At 29.9% G+C, this 19,195-nt stretch overlaps 2 protein-coding genes across 2 annotated transcripts; both read left to right on the top strand.

Annotated features, from left to right (window-relative positions):
- Positions 1–1,058: 1,058 nt before the first annotated feature.
- LOC111713924 (transcription factor SUM-1) lies at positions 1,059–5,000 on the top strand. Its single transcript, XM_023488915.1, has 6 exons — positions 1,059–1,211; positions 2,457–2,532; positions 2,758–2,823; positions 3,410–3,478; positions 3,570–3,640; positions 3,955–5,000. Exons 1-5 carry the CDS (start codon positions 1,135–1,137, stop codon positions 3,603–3,605), a joined length of 324 nt encoding a protein of 107 aa, XP_023344683.1. The 5' UTR covers positions 1,059–1,134; the 3' UTR covers positions 3,606–3,640; positions 3,955–5,000.
- Positions 5,001–5,034: 34 nt separating this feature from the next.
- On the top strand, positions 5,035–9,884 carry LOC111713902 (uncharacterized). Its single transcript, XM_023488892.1, has 5 exons — positions 5,035–5,052; positions 5,429–5,519; positions 5,887–5,929; positions 6,458–6,494; positions 8,337–9,884. Exons 1-5 carry the CDS (start codon positions 5,035–5,037, stop codon positions 8,847–8,849), a joined length of 702 nt encoding a protein of 233 aa, XP_023344660.1. The 3' UTR covers positions 8,850–9,884.
- Positions 9,885–19,195: the final 9,311 nt, after the last annotated feature.

Consider the following 19,195-nt stretch of genomic DNA (forward strand, 5'->3'; position numbering starts at 1 on the left):
AAAACTTGTTAAGTAGGCGGCGCAGTTTCCCCCGTTTCCGCTGACAAAGGACCAATTAGAGACGGACTGACATGTTGTCAACCAATAGGAGACAAGCTAAAGTATCAGCTAGGACACATGTGAACATGTTGGCGGAAAACACCTAATATGATTTTAGTATTTAGAAATACGTGATTGTGAAAACATTTGTAGTAGTACTACTTGCTCGTAATAATGTTGCTATACAAATCTCAATTTTGACATTTATGGTTGTAATTTTGCATCTTTTTAGAAATATAACGGTAAAATTAATACTTATGACAATTGGTTAGATGGGGTAGCAAAGCATTTCGGACAATAACTTCCAGTTTTTTATATGCAATACATGGTGAAATTAAATTTCATATTGATAATTAAATTTAAAGTACTATACTTCGCGTCAGTCAATAGCACTAAACACTTTTTCAGTTTCTTCATTATGTTAATATTTTCCACAAATCGAAAAATTGCAATTTTTAAATAGTTACTCTGAACGGAAAATGTTTTTTTTTAAATGGAAAATGTGTTAAATTTTGACAATTCCTTCTCAGTCTCTGCCGCATAAGTGACCTTAAAAGAGGAGCCCCTAGTTGGAAAAATGATTTTTTTTCGAAAAACAAGGTTATTTAAATCATTTATAACCGAAAAAAGGTTTAAAGGGTACCATTGTGAATTGGACATGTTCCTCTTCAAATGCAGGGTATCTAGAAATTACGGCGACAGACCCTTTAAATATGAAACGCAAAATTTTTCAAATCTGTTCTGTTCATAAATCCCGCACCCCTGACCCTCTAGTAAAATTAAATTAAACCTAAAGTCCGTCCGCATCAACCTTGTTGCACCGGCTAGTCCTATTTAGTGTCTGCTTTTTTTACCCAATGTCCCGGCGATACAGTACAAACTGGGACCGGAAAGGTTGACCCGGCTCGGAAATTCAAATGTACTACGGCTGCCCGATACAATTTTCTATTTCTTTCTACAATTTTCTATATAAAAATTTTATAATAATAAATTAATTGTTGAAAATTATGGGTTTCTTCAAGATAAGAAATGTGCTGTATATCTGATGAACAGTGAATGAGTACACGAATATTGGATGAATAATGCTGATGAAGGATGGAGGATGAGGATGAAAATATTCCTCATATTCTAGCACCGGGACACTCACCTGGATGTTTAATCTGGGCTTGCAGGTCAACTTGGTATAATACAGTATCAACCAGAAAACAATGGAACAGTGTATTTAATGTTGTTACAAAGCACATAGTTTACTAGAGCTGAAAACTTTAGAATGATGGATATCAAGATTAATGCTTAAACACCTGATTTTACTAAACCCGAAATTATTTTTATACGCATTGGATATCCAAGAAAGAAGTATAAAATTCAACCGATTAACGAATCATGCTGAGATGTACTTTTTAACTTTTGAAATTCAGATTAAGCGATAAGGATTAAGGATATCTTATTCTAAAGTTTTAAGCTAAGATCATTTAATTGCATGTCAACCTTTATTATTGTATTGCATGTCAACCTTTATCATTATTATTATTGCATGTTAACCTTTATTATTGTATTGCATGTCAACCTTTATTATTGTAATTATTACATGTCAACCTTTATTATTATTATTATTGCATTTCAACCCTTATTATTGTATTGCATGACAACCTTTATTATTATTATTATTGCATGTCAACCTTTATTATTATAATTATTGCATGTCAACCTTTATTATTATTATTATTATTATTGCATTTTAACCTTCATTACTGTATTGCATGTCAACCTTTATTATTGTTATTATTGCATTTTAACCTTTATTATAGTATTGCATGTCAACCTTTATTATTATTATGATTGCATTTCAACCTTTATTATTGTATTGCATGTCAACCTTTATTATTATTATTATTGCATTTTAACCTTTATTATAGTATTGCATGTCAACCTTTATTATTATTATTATTATTGCATTTTAACCTTTAATATAGTATTGCATGTCAACCTTTATTATTAATATTATTGCATTTTAACCTTTACTATTGTATTGCATGTATTGCAGGGCTGCTTTTATCTTTGTATTGCTGGACAACTTCTTATTATTGTATTCCACAGCTGGAAGCTCTGTTGTTAGATACTCTTGATCTCGTTTGCTTAAACCCGATATCCACTGTTGACACTTTTCCTTTTCTGCTTAATCCTCTCTTTTTATTATACCTTCTGAATTCGAGACCCATAAGGGTTTTCTCATTGATTGTGCGCACCCGGCTTATAATTATCTGTTCTGTTTCTGTAAACGACATTCTGAATTCAGTTGAATTTAAGACACTTTCCTGGATATCCTGGGTGGCAAATAAAATATGTTGCAACAATATTGTTCAGAACTTGAATAATAAACGTTGCAACTTCAATGTTTGCAACTATACAATATTAAGGGCTTGTAAAAGAGGAACAGTAAGAATAGACAGAAGGCATGCTGCAACTATGAGGGAGAGAAAGCGTTTAAGAAAGGTAAATCCATTATTTCAATTTTCTTTTTTGTTTAAGATCTTGGAAATTACATGACTTTAAATAATTATTGTTTTCCATGACTGAAAAAAATCTACCTGAAAATTAAAAAATCTAGAAAGCATTTTGCTTTCAGAACTCTCATCTTTGTTTATTCTTCAATTTTTAATAACAAAAAGTACGATTTTGTTGCTTACACATTTTTGATTCGCCTGAATTATTCTCCAGGTAAATGAAGCATTTGAGATTTTACGTCAGCATACTTCAAATTCTCCAAATCAAAGATTGCCGAAGGTAAGAAAGGTCACTAGTTAGTTTAAAGTTAAGGCCCAAATTATTGTTTTATTTGATCAGATTTTAGCCTTGAAACATATTAAAAGATTCTTAAGTTTTATTTTTTTAAACATTTACAAGTTTCGTAAATAATAAATTATGCGTCACAAGATTTACGTTTAATTTACACAATTTATTGGTTCTTACTTAAAAATTTCTTTAAAGATCATTTTTTTATTTTGACAGATCCTACTTTTTATTTAGTCCAAAATAATTTGGAAAGGTGTAAATTTTTCATGTTTATATTTTGTAAGGAAATCTTACTTAATGAGAATTTTCCAATATATTTTCGGAATAAATTTAATAAATATAAAAGAAGCTTTCTGGGCAAAATGCTGTTATTATTTTAACAGAAAATTTCGATAATTTAGGCCCTAAGGAAGCTACTTGATAACCTTAGTTGAGATTCCAATTTTGGTACCCCCACGGTGGAGGGGGGGGGGTATAAGAGTTAACAACCCGTTAAAATTATTTTCTGAAATACAAATGTTGTGAATAGTTAATGGCCCCACTGCTCTTTGTAGACTTAAATATTGTTTATTTTTAGGTTGAGATTTTAAGAAACGCAATCTGCTACATTGAATCTTTAGAGACCTTGCTTGCTTACACAACAAAGGAAAATATTTTAATACTTTCTAATATTTTCTTTTATGTTTTTTTATGAAATATAAATGATTATTTGAATCTATTCTTGTATCTCTTTATAGATCAGGGTTAGGTGGCTATTTGTTGGGGTTGTTTGATTTCCATACGCGTCATAAACGGTCATTACGATCAGGTACATTTTATATTTGACCTCACATGACCACAAGAAAATTTATGGCCAGTCATAACCAAAACTAATAAGATTTTCTTATCTCTATATCTTTGCAATCCAATTCATTAAACTATGATCAAAAAATATAGTTTTAAATACCGAAGATTTACACCATAGGGTTGCAAAGATATAGGGATGTATTTTTCATCATTTTTAGTTAACACAAAGCCTTTAAGATATAATGCTTATCTCCGCCTCCAAAATAAAATGAAATTTTACGTTAAATTTGTATTTTTGTAAAAATCCAATATTTGATGATTTTTTTTTTCTTTTAGGTTGTGTAAATCTCAGAACATAACAGTTAGAATTGTTTACTTCACGAACATGGGCAAAATTCTTAACAATTCCTTTTCTTAAAATAGTTTTTTTATAATTTTTCCCACAACACATTTTATTTTCCCCAACCAAAACTGACATTTTTTCCACACAAAACCTGACATTTTTCATTATGATAATTCTTTTCAATAAAAGCACATTAATCTATTGAAGACGCTAATCCATTCTTTCATTTGTTCCATTATTCCACGATCCTATTCATCTATCAACCTTTCTATATATATCTATCTACAAACCAAAATGATAGAAAATATGAATCGAGTTTTGCCATAAATATATCAAAGCTTTTTATGCTATCTTTTTCTATAGTTGGACACGTTGAAAAAATATCTCTTTATGGATAAGATAACCATAATTTTTTTCTCGCAAATGATTTAGTGCTTTAAGTAGTCTTGGTCAAAAGTCATAATTATTAAATCTTTAAAAAGTTATTCATTGACTAGACAACTCTGAAAGTTAGTCATCAAAGAAATTGAGTTTTTACCACAAACTTTTATTTTCTAATCACTAAATTTTTCGAACCCGATGCTGTAGACCTTGGATATTTCAAACTATGAATTATGTTAGATCAAATAAACATAGTTTGAAATAGCATAGGTAAACATCTTTAGTTAGGAGAAATATAGTGATTAGACTTTTTGAATTTGTGGCAAAAACTCAATTCCTTTTTAGACAGCACTTTAAAGTTTCACAAAGCCTTGGCCTTTCAGTTTACCTCACCAACTCACTTATACTGTTCTGTAGTCCCGGGGACATTTTAAAATTGCAAAGTGCTTGTTAGTTGTTCCTAGCTTAAGTCGAAAACAAGTAATTGGCAAAATACTGTTTGATTTTTGAACTAGAGTTTGCAGTGTGTTTGATTCCTAATTAAATAATTGTCTAGTTACACAATTGATTTCTGAAACCGAGTTTTTATAAAATTCTTAAATTTAGAATCTTTCATCAAATTCTCTTCAAATTTAAAAGTCATATTAAAATAACTTAATCGAAGGCAACAAAAAAGAAGATTTTTCAAATAGATGAACCTAGGTATCCAGGTATCCAGGTATCCAGGTATCCAGGTATCCAGGTATCCAGTTATCCAGGTATCCAGGTATCCAGGTATCCAGGTATCCAGGTATCCAGATATCCAGGTATCCAGGAATCCAGGTATCCAGGTATCGAGGTATCCAGGTATCCAGGTATACAGGTATACAGGTATACAGGTATCCAGGTATTCTGATGATACTTCTTAGATCAAGAGCAAATAAAGGATCTGTAAGTCTGATAAGTCTGACAAAGCTTTTTCAGAAAAATGTAAAAAGAAAATTTACAAAAACCAATACTTAATCGATTTTACATTCTTAGAACGTTGATTTCTCAATTTTCTGAAAACTAGTTTGAACAATTTGAACAATTCTAAATTTTTTTTAGATTTTATTTATATTTTATTCGATTTTTCAGGAAGATTTAGGGGAATCAGAGGCAGTTACTTCATTTTCCCACCAATCAAATTTTAAAATAGGTAATTTTAGAATATTTTAAAAATTGGTTTGAAAAAAGGTCAAAAGAAATCATAGAACAAATAAATTCCCAAAGAATATCCGAGGAAAAGTTTTCAAATTACATTTTTTCATAAATTTTATTGAATATAAAGCCAAAATCAAACAAAAAGGTGAAAATTTAATTTACAGCTCTTCAAATTTACTTTAAATATTAAAATAGAAATAAGTAAAGATATAAAATATGGATTATCCTTATCGTTAATTTGAAAAGTTTTAAAAATTATCTCAGTAAACGCAAATCAATTTGTTCAAATATGACGATTCATGGTTTTAATAAGGAGAATTAACACCATTCAAATAAAATTAATGTTCAATTGATTTATCCAGAAAGTGGACAGAAGGACTCTGGTTCTAGCCTAGATTGTCTCAGGAAACATTTTATTTTGGCAAAAAACGAAATTAAACTTAAGGAACTGTGTTTTTGCCTCAAACTCAAATAATCTTATCTCTATATCTTAGCAACCTGATGGTAAACCATACAGAATGCATAGTTTGAAATATTAAAGGTCTAAAACATCGGGTTACAAAGATAAAGAGATAAAAGATTAAAGTTTTTGGCAACTCATTTCCTTTTCAGGTTCAAGTTTTTACATTCACAAAAATATTAAGAATTGAACAGTTAAAATTTCAAACACATATTATGTGTTTTGGACATAGCGTTTGGGTTTTCTAAAATAAGGTCTTAATGTCTTAATTTCAAAGCGGAAGTTTTTTCAAAAAAGTTTTTCCACGTAAAAAATCTAGAAACAAAAACATAATTTTCTAAATTCACATTTATGAAAACAAAATCTGTTGTAACAATACAGGTTTCTTTCATGACATTTTAGTTCTTTGTCTTAAATAAAATTATGATTAAAATGTCCTTTTTACAATTTATGATTAAAATAGTTTTCTTTAGTTCTATTGTTGATCAGTTGCCTCTACAATACACCCAGGAATCTTAATTGATCTTAATAAAATTGATTTTTAACATTTCCGTTTTTTCAATTGATTGAAAATGTATGACAATTCGATTCAGAGTTTAGCTAAACAGAATGACCATAAATTAAAGCAGGAATTAGCGTTTTTAAGCCTCAATAATGTTTTAAATGGCTCGAAAGAGTTTTCTAATTTTAAAAGGGATCCTTTAAGTAACATTTGATCATTTAATGCGATCCTTTGGCGTAAAACTATGTCAAATGTTTGAAAACCTCTCTGTTTACTTTCAATAATTAATAAATTTTATTATTCTATTAAAATCTATATTGCAAAGAGAAAAAAATAGGATTATAAAATAAAATGATAAATACTTAAATAGATTAGTTTATTGTTTTTTTTTCAAACTTCTTCTCGAAGAGTCCTCTCCCTAATTTGATGCCATGCATGCTAAAAAAATCGCGAATTTCTGGTGTTTGCAACATGGGACCTGGAATGCTGTAACCTCTTTTCATAGGTTTCTCTTCATAGAGTTCTGGGTTAAGATTTTGGATTTTAGAAAGCCCAGAAGAAAAATTTAAGGGGGTTCAGATTTATGAAAATGATTTTTGTTTGGTTCTTAAACATTATTGGTGAGCTGAAGTTAACTGAGATATTTTCGAATATTCGTCACAGTTTTACACAAAATATAAGGTTCGGACGCCAAATACGTACTTAGCCGAACCCTTCTAAAATTGAAAAATATGTTCGAAAGCACATTTTCGAGACATTTAAAAAGATTAGATAGGCTGATCAACGCTAATCCCAGTTTTTTTATATCTCCCCCTCCCCTTTTTCTGTGGCGTTTTTTATCTCTGTTTTTATTTATCATTAACGTGTTTATATTGAGAGGGGTGAAAAAGAATGATGTAGGATTATATTGTATGGAGCTAGAAAGGGTTCATGTCTAAGTATATTGTGGGATTATGCCTAATCCTTACCATCTGTTTCTCCTTTATTTTCTCCTTGTATATTCATGTTCAACATATAACATATAGTCATTTAACACCTTTCCCCCCTTTTACTCAAATAGATTTCCTCTACTAGATATATATAGCTCCCTACCCTATATTCTCAACTCTTAGCCTTCTCCCCTATATTCTCAACTCCTAGCCTCATCCTGTATTCTCAACTCATAGCCCCCTCCTGTATTCTCAACTCCTAGCCTCCTCTTGTATTCTCAACTCATAGCCCCCTCCTGTATTCTCAACTCCTCGCCTCTCCTGTATTCTCAACTCATAGTCCCCTTCCCTATCTTNTGTATTCTCAACTCCTACCCTCTACTGTATTCTCAACTCCTTGTCTTCTCCACTTATTCTCAACTCCCAAATGTCTGCTCAAAGCATATTCTTTTAGAAAATCGTTAGTTTTTGTCACTTTGTTTCGTATAAATACTGAAATCCGTTATTTCCTTAAAACAATACTTGATTTTCTACAGGAACATGCTATTTAATACAATATTTTTCGAGGAAGAATAAATATTTTATGAGAAGGGGGGGGGGTTACAGTACACTTTCTCTAAACTTTTCAGAAACGTAGTTGTATATTAAAATCTTTATTATGAATTTAAAAGTTCCCTTCCAGTCTTACTACTTCTCTCATTTAGTTCATTTTTCATCATAAACTTACAAGATTTCAAAACAAAATAAATCTATCTTAAACCCAGCACATGCTGCAGTGCTGCACAGGGCAAGGCTGGGATTATGAAAAGGGGAATGGACAACTGTTACCACCTTTTAATGGGGATAAGCAGCCCCCCCCCCTAAAAAAATTACTTTCTTCAAAACTGTTTTAAAATTTCTACTAAGATTGATCCTATATAGACTGACAGACATGACTCCTGCTGTTCCGATGACATAAATCAGTCAACTTTTCACCGAGAAGGATCACACACCATTTTAGATAGACAATCAAGAGTTATAGAATCAGCAAGAGCAAAAACAAATTTGGCGGATTTTTCCAACAGAGACAATTTTTCGGATACTGCTGATTATTCAAATACAGTTGGAAGTTCCAATATGACGGCTAGATACAATATACCTGAAAAATCCATTATGGCCCCTAGATACAATATGGCCGACAGATCCAATATGACTGCTAGACGAAACATGGCTGATGGATCCAACATGGCTGCTTTATCTCACACGGCGATGCCTACGGCTTTTCGAAATGAGGAACAGAGATTTATTAATACAGAGGGATCCAATTGTGACCTACTTCAGGATCAAATCAACCAGCATTCATGTTCAGAAAGATGGCGGATTAGCAGACCTCAAGAAAATATTGAACATCATGAAGTTGCCTCAACTTCATCCATTCGGTCATCTTACAGTTAACCCATTCCTAAGTTAACGGGACCTACTTGATTTCAAGTGACATGTCCGATTTTAATGGTACCCTAAAAGTTTTGTCAATAAAGAAAATTGCTAAAATTAGACACTTTTTTTAACTAGCAAAATGACAATATCTGATACATTATTGTTTCAGATTAAAGCTTAAATGGTGGCTTAAAGGATACTGTTGTGAATCGGACATGCCCCTCCACAAATGGAGGGTCCCTTTGAGTTAAGGGCTTGATCTGTATAATAATATAAGATGTAAAGTAACTGGTTTGCTATCTCTGTAGTGTATCTCTGGGTCCTTTAATTCTTGTTAATCTGACACTAACTGCTAATTTCTTCTCTTATAGTCCGCCTTTACAAGATGGAAGAGAATTGGGTGAGGAGGCGGCACTTTTACTTTATATCGATTTAGAAATTTTAGATAAAGATTATTGAATTTTTTCACTTTGAATTAGAACATTTTGTTGAAACCTTTTAAAAAAGAGAATTCGATCATAAAAAATAAACATGTAACTTGCAGCAGACTCCAGTTATGTATTTGCGACCTGATTGTTTAAACCTTATGTTTAAACATTGACAATCAGATTTAGCAAAACTCATAGTTTGAATTATGAGAAATCTACTCGTTGATTTTCCAATATTTCAGAATAAAGCTTTTAACTCGAAAATTCTTCAACTCAAAAATACAAATTTTAGGTTTGTAGATTGAAAAACAAAAAATCATGGGCTATTTAAAGAAAAATTTAACACCGACCAGCTTTACGACGTCCTGTACCCTAACCTATGCATTAGAAAAAAAGTTTGCAAAAAAAAATCTTTACATTATTATTTCTTAAAAGTCCAAAAATGTCAATATATGTGATTAGGGCAAAAATTCCAAAAATATTAGTGCTAGTGCAAAAAATGAACCTGTTAGAGTTAACTTTTAAAATTGAATTTGATATACCAAAATATTTTTGTAGAACATTGATTAATTAAGAAATTTGATACAGCAATTTCGAAAATATTCTTTCAAAATTTACAAATAAACCGGTGATTTAATCTATTTATTATNAAATTTATTAACTTGTTAAATACAAAAAATATTGTTTTTATTGTAAAAAAATGTAAGATACTATTATGAAACAAGTGTATAAATAAATTAAAATGTTAGTTTTAAACCGTTGTTTACTTGTTAAAGAGACTGTAGGCGTAACTTCAAGTGACCCTTTATTACTAGAGTGGTGTGTTCGATTCACAACAGTATCCTTTAAACCTTTTACTGATCAATGGTGTCAGACTTATCCTTTTTAATCTACCAAAAAAAAACAATTTCTGTTGAGAACACTTTATGAGCGAGCTGTTTTAAAATTAAGAATTTTTTCTGGAGTGTTTGTTTAGGCTTAGGACTATCAACCCTGGTTCATCAAGGACTTCATCTCCTTGATTGATTGATAGTCATACTTTCTCCTTATAGAAGTCGTAGAAAAATATCAATTCAAATTCGGAGTTTTGTAAACCGTTTGGACGAAGAATATTTGGTATTTTCGAGGTATATATTTAACATTGTTTGCTAGCTTAAACTCCCATGCAGACACTTTTAGAGAAATAAACACAACAGAGCTAGATTTTCTGGACTCGATAATCAGTAAAAGGTTTCAGTTTTGTATTGAAGGTTACTCGAAATTACGCTTGAAGTCCCTTACAGCTCTCATTTCGGCATTAAGAATATGTTAATTTAGATCGACTGTTTGATCAAAACTAAACGGTTATTCAACTTTTTTTGTTTTAAGATTTGAAAAATGACTCGATTCAGACTTCCGAAATCAGGGGTAAAATTTCCTTCTCTGGGACCAAAGTTTATTAATTAAAGAGAGGTCGCTGAAATACCTATACCACTGGTTCTAATCCTGAATCACCGATTCAAAGTTAAGGATTCTTGAGGATTTTAATCGGTAATTCAGGATTTGAAAATGTGTTCAGTGAACTCTCCAATATATAAAAATTTGGTCCCTGAAAAAAAATTGTGAGTTAGAAATTATTATTTGTTTTTGTTTTCAGAATTAAAATACTCTTATATGAAATATATGTACAATGTAACTGATTTAATAATTTGTACTGATCAAGAACTTGGAGATTATAGGTTTTAACAAAAGTCCTTTAATTGTTTGACTTAATTCTCAAGTCCTTTAATTTTATGGTCTTATTCTCAAGTCCTTCAATTTTTTGGATTATTTTCAAAACCTTTGTTTAATGGCTTAATTCTTAAGTCCTTTGTTTAATGGCTTTATTTTCAAGACCTTTGTTTACTGGCCTTAATCTCAAGTCTCATGTTTAATGGCTTTATTCTCAAGTCCTTTGTTGAATGGCTTTATTCTCAAAACTTTTGTTTAATGGCTTTATGCTCAAGACCTTTTGTTTAATGGCTTTATTCTCAAGTCCTTTGTTTCATGGCTTTATTTTCAAGTCCTTTGTTTAATTGCTTTATTCTAAAGGCATTTTATGCAATAACTTTATTCTAAAGTCCTTTTAATTAATTGCTACTTTATCAAACATTAATAAATCCTTTGGAAATGTTTTTTAAAGAAGACCTTTTGCGTTCTTTTACATGCAATAATCCTAAAACATTTTTTAAATTCCAGCAATAATCCAAAACATTTTTTTATTCCAAAACTTTTTTATACAAGATGAATAAATTTCAGTCCTTTTATACATAGGCTAAAATTTCAAGTCCTTTTTATATTTCAGCTATTTTATCCCTTGAATTTTAAGCAGCCTCTTTAGGGTAAACCTTTGCTTCTTATTGAAACATTTTAAGACAATTTCAAATTATTAAACAGCTTTAATAACAAGTTTCCTGGCTTTATTCTCAGTCCCTTGTTTAATAACTTTTTTCTCAGGTCCTTTCTTTTCTGGCTTTTATCTCAAGAATTTTTTTTATGGCTTTTTAATGGCTTTATTCTCAAGTCCTTTTTGTTTAAATGGCTTTATTCTCAAGTCCTTTGTTTAATGGCTTTATTCTCAAGTCCTTTGTTTAATGGTTTTATTCTAAAGTTGTTTGTTTTATCGCAAATTTCTGGACTGTTTTTTAATAGCTTTATTCTCAATTCCTTCGTTTAATGGCTTTATTCTCAAGTCCTTTGTTTAATGGCTTTATTCTTAAGTCCTTTAATTAAAAGGCTTTATTCTCAAGTCTTTTATTTAATGGCTTTATTCTCAAGTCCTTTGTTTAATGGCTTTTTTCTCAAGTCCTTTTTGTTTAATGGGTTTAATATCAAGTCCTTTGTTTAATGGCTTTACTCTCAAGTCCTTTGTTTAATGGCTTAAATCTCAAGACCGTTTAATGGCTTTATTCTCAAGTCCTTTGTTTAATGGCTTTATTCTCAAGTCCTTTTATTAATGGCTTTATTCTCAAGTCCTTTGTTTAATGGCTTAAATCTCAAGACCATTTAATGGCTTTATTCTCAAGTCCTTTGTTTAATGGCTTTATCCTCAAGGCCCATGTTTAATGGCTTTATTCTCAAGTCCTTTAATTTACAGGCTTTATTCTCAAGTCCTTTGTTAAATGGCTTTATCCTCTTGTCCTTTGTTTAATGGTTTTTTTCTCAAGTCCTTTGTTTAATGGCTTTATTCTCAAGTCCTTTGTTTAATGGCTTTATTCTCAAGTCCTTTAATTTACAGGCTTAATTCTCAAGTCCTTTGTTTAATGGCTTTATTCTCAAGTACTTTGTTTAATGGCTTTATTTTCAAGACCTTTGTTTAATGGCTTTATTCTCAAGTCCTTTGTTTAATGGCTTTATTCTAAAGATAAAATGCAATAACTTTATTCTAAAGTTCTTTAAATTAATTTCTACTTTATCAAATACTAATAAATCCTTTGGAAATATTTTTTTAAAGAAAAGATCATAAAATGTTTCAATTAATTTTTACCAATTGAACATTTTTATTGTTAGTCGTGGGGAACCTATAAAAATGTTTAAAAAATTAAATCAGATAAAACATATTATTAATATTGGAGCTACTGCACTTCCCACTATGGCCCGTCTTATGATAGAATATCAATAACATGTTTTATTAAAACCCTAAAAAGGCTAAAATGGGTGAGGCTTTTCTTTTGTTTCTAATATCTTAATTCTCACTTATTATCAGACGACCTTTTGTGTTCTTTTACATGCAATAATCCTAAAACATTTTTTAAATTCCAGCAATAAACCAAAACTTTTTTTACAAGATAAATAAATTTCAGTCCTTTTATACATAGGCTAAAATTTCCAGTCCTTATTAAATTTCGGCTATTTTATCCATTGAATTTTAAGCAGCCTCTTTAGGGTAAACAATTGCTTCTTTTTGAAACATTTTAAGTCAATTTCAAATTGTAAAATAGCCAGAATAAAAAGTCCTTTAGTTTCCATGCTTTATTCTCAAGTCCTTTAGTATCCTGGCTTTATTCTCAGTCTCTTGTTTAATGGCTTTATTCTCAAGTCCTTTTTTTAATGGCTTTATTCTCAAGTCCTTTAATTTACAGGCTTTATTCTCAAGTCCTTTGTTTAATGGCTTTTTTCTCAAGTCCTTTAATTTACAGGCTTTATTCTCAAGTCCTTTGTTTAATGGCTTTATTCTCAAGTCCTTTGTTTAATGGCTTTATTCTCAAGTCCTTTAATTTACAGGCTTTATTCTCAAGTCCTTTGTTTAATGGCTTTATTTTCAAGTCCTTTGTTTAATGGCTTTATTCTCAAGTCCTTTAATTTACAGGCTTAATTCTCAAGTCCTTTGTTTAATGGCTTTATTCTCAAGTCCTTTTTTTCAAGGATTTATTTTCAAGACCTTTGTCTAATGGCTTTATTCTCAAGTCGTTTGTTTAATGGCTTAATTCTCAAGTCCTTTGTTAAATGGCTTAATTCTCAAGTCCTTTGTTTTATGGCTTTTTTCTCAAGTACTTTGTTAAATGGCTTAATTCTCAAGTACTTTGTTTAATGGCTTTATTCTCAAGTCCTTTGTTTAATGGCTTTATTTTCAAGACCTTTGTTTAATGGCTTTATTCTTCAAGTCCTTTGTTTAATGGCTTTATTCTAAAGATAAAATGCAATAACTTTATTCTAAAGTTCTTTAAATTAATTTCTACTTTATCAAATACTAATAAATCCTTTGGAAATATTTTTTTAAAGAAAAGATCATAAAATGTTTTAATTAATTTTTACCAATTGAACATTTTTATTGTTAGTCGTGGGGAACCTATAAAAATGTTTAAAAAATTAAATCAGATAAAACATATTATTAATATTGGAGCTACTGCACTTCCCACTATGGCCCGTCTTATGATAGAATATCAATAACATGTTTTATTAAAACCCTAAAAAGGCTAAAATGGGTGAGGCTTTTCTTTTGTTTCTAATATCTTAATTCTCACTTATTATCAGACGACCTTTTGTGTTCTTTTACATGCAATAATCCTAAAACATTTTTTTAAATTCCAGCAATGATCCAAAACTTTTTTTTCAAGATAAATAAATTTCAGTCATTTATACATAGGTTAAAATTTTAAGTCCTTTTTATATTTCGGCTATTTTATTCATTGAATTTTAAGCAGCCTCTTTAGGGTAAACAATTGCTTCTTATTGAAACATTTTAAGTCAATTTCAAATTGTTAAACAGCTTGAATAACAAGTCCTTTAGTTTCCATGCTTTATTCTTAAGTCCTTTGTTTAATGGCTTTATTCTCAAGTCCTTTGATTTACAGGCTTAATTCTCAAGTCCTTTGTTTAATGGCTTTATTCTCAAGACCTTTGTTTAATGGCTTTATTCTCAAGTACTTTGTTTAATGGCTTTATTTTCAAGACCTTTGTTTAATGGCTTTATTCTCAAGTCCTTTGTTTAATGGCTTTATTCTAAAGATAAAATGCAATAACTTTATTCTAAAGTCCTTTAAATTAATTGCTACTTTATCAAATACTAATAAATCCTTTGGAAATGTTTTTTTAAAGAAAAGATCATAAAATGTTTCAATTAATTTTTACCAATTGAACATTTTTATTGTTAGTCGTGGGGAACCTATAAAAATGTTAAAAAAATTAAATCAGATAAAACATATTATTAATATTGGAGCTACTGCACTTCCCACTATGGCCCGTCTTATGATAGAATATCAATAACATGTTTTATTAAAACCCTAAAAAGGCTAAAATGGGTGAGGCTTTTCTTTTGTTTCTAATATCTTAATTCTCACTTATTATCAGACGACCTTTTGTGTTCTTTTACATGCAATAATCCTAAAACATTTTTTTAAATTCCAGCAATGATCCAAAACTTTTTTTTCAAGATAAATAAATTTCAGTCATTTATACATAGGTTAAAATTTTAAGTCCTTTTTATATTTCGGCTATTTTATTCATTGAATTTTAAGCAGCCTCTTTAGGGTAAACAATTGCTTCTTATTGAAACATTTTAAGTCAATTTCAAATTGTTAAACAGCTTGAATAACAAGTCCTTTAGTTTCCATGCTTTATTCTTAAGTCCTTTGTTTAATGGCTTTATTCTCAAGTCCTTTAATTTACAGGCTTAATTCTCAAGGCCTTTGTTTAATGGCTTTATTCTCAAGTCCTTTGTTTAATGGCTTTATTCTCAAGTCCTCAGTTTGATGGCTTTATTCTCAAGTCCTTTGTTTAATGGCTTTTTCTCAAGTCCTTTGTTTAATGGCTTTAATCTCAAGTACTTTGTTTAATGGCTATATTCTCAAGTCCTTTGTTTAATGGCTTTTTTCTCAAGTCCTTTGTTTATTGGCCTGATTCTCAAGTTCTTTAATTTACAGGCTTAATTCTCAAGTCCTTTGTTTAATAGCTTAATAATCAAGTCCTTTGTTGAATGGTTTGATTCTCAAGTCCTTTGTTTAATGGCTTTATTCTCAAGTCCTTTATTTAATGGCTTTATTCTCAAGACCTTAGTTCAATGGCTTTATTTTCAAGTCCTTTGTTNAAACGATTAGATTAAATATAACAAATAATGACAATTTTCTGTCCCCCCCATTATTAACACCCAGTTTAGGGAAAGTCTAATAAAAAAGGCTAAAAATATAGAGAAGGTAAATCAAAAAAGATCACACGATGTTTACTCCATTTCTTTGTCTACCTTTAATCCAGCCAAAAGACGCAAATCATTTCATTTTTATTTCTGAAACCTAAATATTACTTCAAAATAACTGAAATTTCCAAACATACCAAATTTTAAGTATGACGCAAACAGAGCATCTAACTCAAGTGAAAAGTACAGGGTTAGGCCAATTAACCAAGTATGGTTATAGGATTTAATTTAGANAGTGCAATTTACAACCAAAAAAGGTATAGATAACAATTTCCACCTTTTCCCCTATGATGTGAAAAAATGTTAAGGTAAATTTAGTTTTTTTTTGCATTGAATATATTCTTTTCATGGCTTATTTAATAATTTGTCAAAAAAAAGTTGGAGATAATCATCAATTTAAGAAAACATACAGTTTAATTCCGAATTCTTATCCTTGTGGGTAACCCTGTAACTGTTAAAAAGAATAATAATTCTCTAAATGTTGCGTCCAATAATTCATTTTCCAAATTGATTAATTTATCCAATGTCTCAAACTTTTCATTTTTTTTATATCATAATCTAATGTAAAAATTTGAATAAAAATTTTGTTTACAGTCATTTTTAGAAATCGTCAAGTGGTTCAAATATGAAATCGCTTGTATGCAATATAAATATAGGCGTTTTCGCGGATAATACGTTTTTCCCACGATTTCTTATCTTGATAAATACAGATTTCGGAATTTTATGTCACCCGTGATTAGTAAAAGGTTCAAAAAGTTCTGTTGTGAATCTGGCATGGTAGTTTCTGAAGATTTGTAGTAAGTAATCCAGTTTATAAACGATTGAAAGAAGAAAACAGATTCTTAAAGGATTGAGTGTATATTTTTGCAGTTGCAATTGCTTATAACATTTTGGAAATTTAAAAAAAAATTAAAATTTTTTGAAAATGGTAAATCTTATAAGTAATAAATAACAAATATCTATATGTCTGAATGATATTTCATAATTTCAGCTATCTTCAATATTTAAGAGGTCATTTTTGTAGAGAAACCACAAATAAAAATAATCAGTTTTCAAAACTATTAACAGTGATATCAAATTAGTCATACTTTTAAGAGTACCATTGTGAATCGGGCATTGCAAATCTTTGAATGGAGAGGGTCAATTGAAACTAGGCTTCCATAGTAAATTTTTTTGACTGTATCAAAGCAAACTTTGGACCTAGTGCTGGGTGGATTTGAGTATTTTAATCAAAATAGTTTCACCTTTACTTTCAGTCTCTTAAATGGCATATTATTAAGACCGAGATGTCCAGATGTTCATATCCTTTCAGTAAAAAGTTTATTTTAAATTTAGTTTTCAAACTTGAAATTTTTTTTAGCACCGCACATCACGTTTTTTAAAGATTTTTTCACTTTATAGTGTGAGCAAAAATTGGCAAAATCGTGCAAATATGTTAAAATTAAACAAATTACAGACTAAAAACAAATATGTTAAAATTAAACAAATTACAGACTAAAAACAAATTTTTTCTCCCATAGACAATTTGTGCAATATAAAAACTAACATTTATGAATAAATATAAATATTAACGTATTTAGTTTAAGATAAATAGGTTGATTGTTAAATAGGCAACAACATGAAAACGTTAAAGGGAGTGACCGGCTATGTAAGGTAGTTGAACTTCTTTAGGATTCATTTGAGACATATTAAACTTTTTAAATATCTGTAAATCCTGAGTTTGAGCGCAAATTCGACGTTCAAAACTCCTACTTTTGGGGTGGATACGTTTTCAGAATTAGTTTCTTTTTAATTACTAAATAACGACGACGAAAAATAAAATAAAAATTATACAGTAATCTAATTAGATGGTTAGGAACATATTTCTCAACAGAAATTTGTCAAATAATCAATGCTAAAATCGATTATTTCGTTTTCCTTATTGTATTGAATTTCTTATCTTCTTTGAATTTATTCGCAGATTTCTTCAAATTCTCCAAATGTCGTCTTTTCAATAATAGTTCTAGAAAATCTGCGAATATCTTTTTTAATAATGAGAAACCGGAATAATGTGTAAATAAAAATTAATAATTAAACAAGATTACTTATTTTCGAGGATAAGATTAATTTTTATTTTCTCAAAATGTTCCTAAATCTGTAGTTTATTGTAGAACTTTTTTACATTTTATGTCGTCGTTATTTAATAATTAAAAAAAAAACTAATTCTGAAAACGTATCCACCCCCAAAGTAGAGGTTTTCAACGTCGAATTTGCGCTCAAACTCAGGATTTACAGATCTGTAAAAAGTTTAATATGTCTCAAATGAATCCGAAAGAAGGTTTCCACAACACTGTATGTTCAACTACCTTACATAGCCGGTCACTCCCTTTAAATAAAAACTGATACATCGAACATACTAACTAGAAGTAATTTTAAACGACTCCATCTAAAGGAACATGTCCGATTCTCAGCGGTAACATTAAAGGTTTTGTCTGAACAATAATGCATTTATAAATAGAGAAAGAAAACGAAGAGGCTTTTCTCATAATCCATTCAGATGTACAGTGTACACAACTAACCACTCTACAGAAAAAAATGACCGATTGTGTAAATCACGTTTATAAATATAAAACTTATTGATAAATTTCGCCCCCCCCCCCACCCCCTCACTCGAGTCTATCACGATAATTGCGGACCATCTTTTATCAAATTTCTAGAAGAATTATTTACTATTTTCTCTTATTCAACTTAAAGAAAGTGGGTCATTCTTAATTTATCCTCTCACAAAAAAGCTACTTCTTAAGAGTATTTAGATTTATACAAATATGTCAGGTTACAAAAACTGACGACCTAAAATACTAACTATTAAAGAATATCAAGAAATTATAACGATTTGATCGAACTAAAGGATTTCTACAGGCTCTAAGAGGAGAACATGGGTAGGCCCCTTACTGGCAAACATGGGCAAAGGGACTATACAGAAAGACTACTATGGATTATGGACTATAGTGGATAAAATAGAAAAACATGCTGTAGACTTTAACAGGGGACTTTATACACATAGTAAATATGTAAATAAGCCTGCAGGGAATAACAGACACTTCTGAAATACATAAAAAGACACTAGAAGAACAGAACTTTGTGCTTTGCTGCACGCATTCAATGAGTTGTCTCATGTAGATCATTTTTTAATCTGTTTGAAGTATAGTTTTTAAACTCAAGAACATTGAACAGTTCCTAGTATATAATGAGAAATCGGTATATACTGACCACAAAAGTTGCGCCCCTGTATAAATTCCATAATTTTA

The sequence above is a fragment of the Eurytemora carolleeae genome, unplaced genomic scaffold (genome assembly GCF_000591075.1).
Source record: "Eurytemora carolleeae unplaced genomic scaffold, Eaff_2.0 scaffold3, whole genome shotgun sequence".
NCBI lineage: Eukaryota > Metazoa > Arthropoda > Copepoda > Calanoida > Temoridae > Eurytemora > Eurytemora carolleeae.

Coding starts and splice junctions, on each gene's coding strand:
- LOC111713924 (XM_023488915.1), top strand. CDS start 1,135: ATGGAGGATGAGGATGAAAATATTCCTCATATTCTAGCACCGGGACAC. Junction 1,212..2,456: donor TGTTTAATCTGGGCTTGCAG/GTCAACTTGGTA, acceptor TACAATATTAAG/GGCTTGTAAAAGAGGAACAG. Junction 3,479..3,569: donor TGCTTGCTTACACAACAAAG/GAAAATATTTTA, acceptor ATCTCTTTATAG/ATCAGGGTTAGGTGGCTATT.
- LOC111713902 (XM_023488892.1), top strand. Junction 5,520..5,886: donor CCAATCAAATTTTAAAATAG/GTAATTTTAGAA, acceptor TGATTTATCCAG/AAAGTGGACAGAAGGACTCT. Junction 5,930..6,457: donor TCTAGCCTAGATTGTCTCAG/GAAACATTTTAT, acceptor AGTTTTCTTTAG/TTCTATTGTTGATCAGTTGC.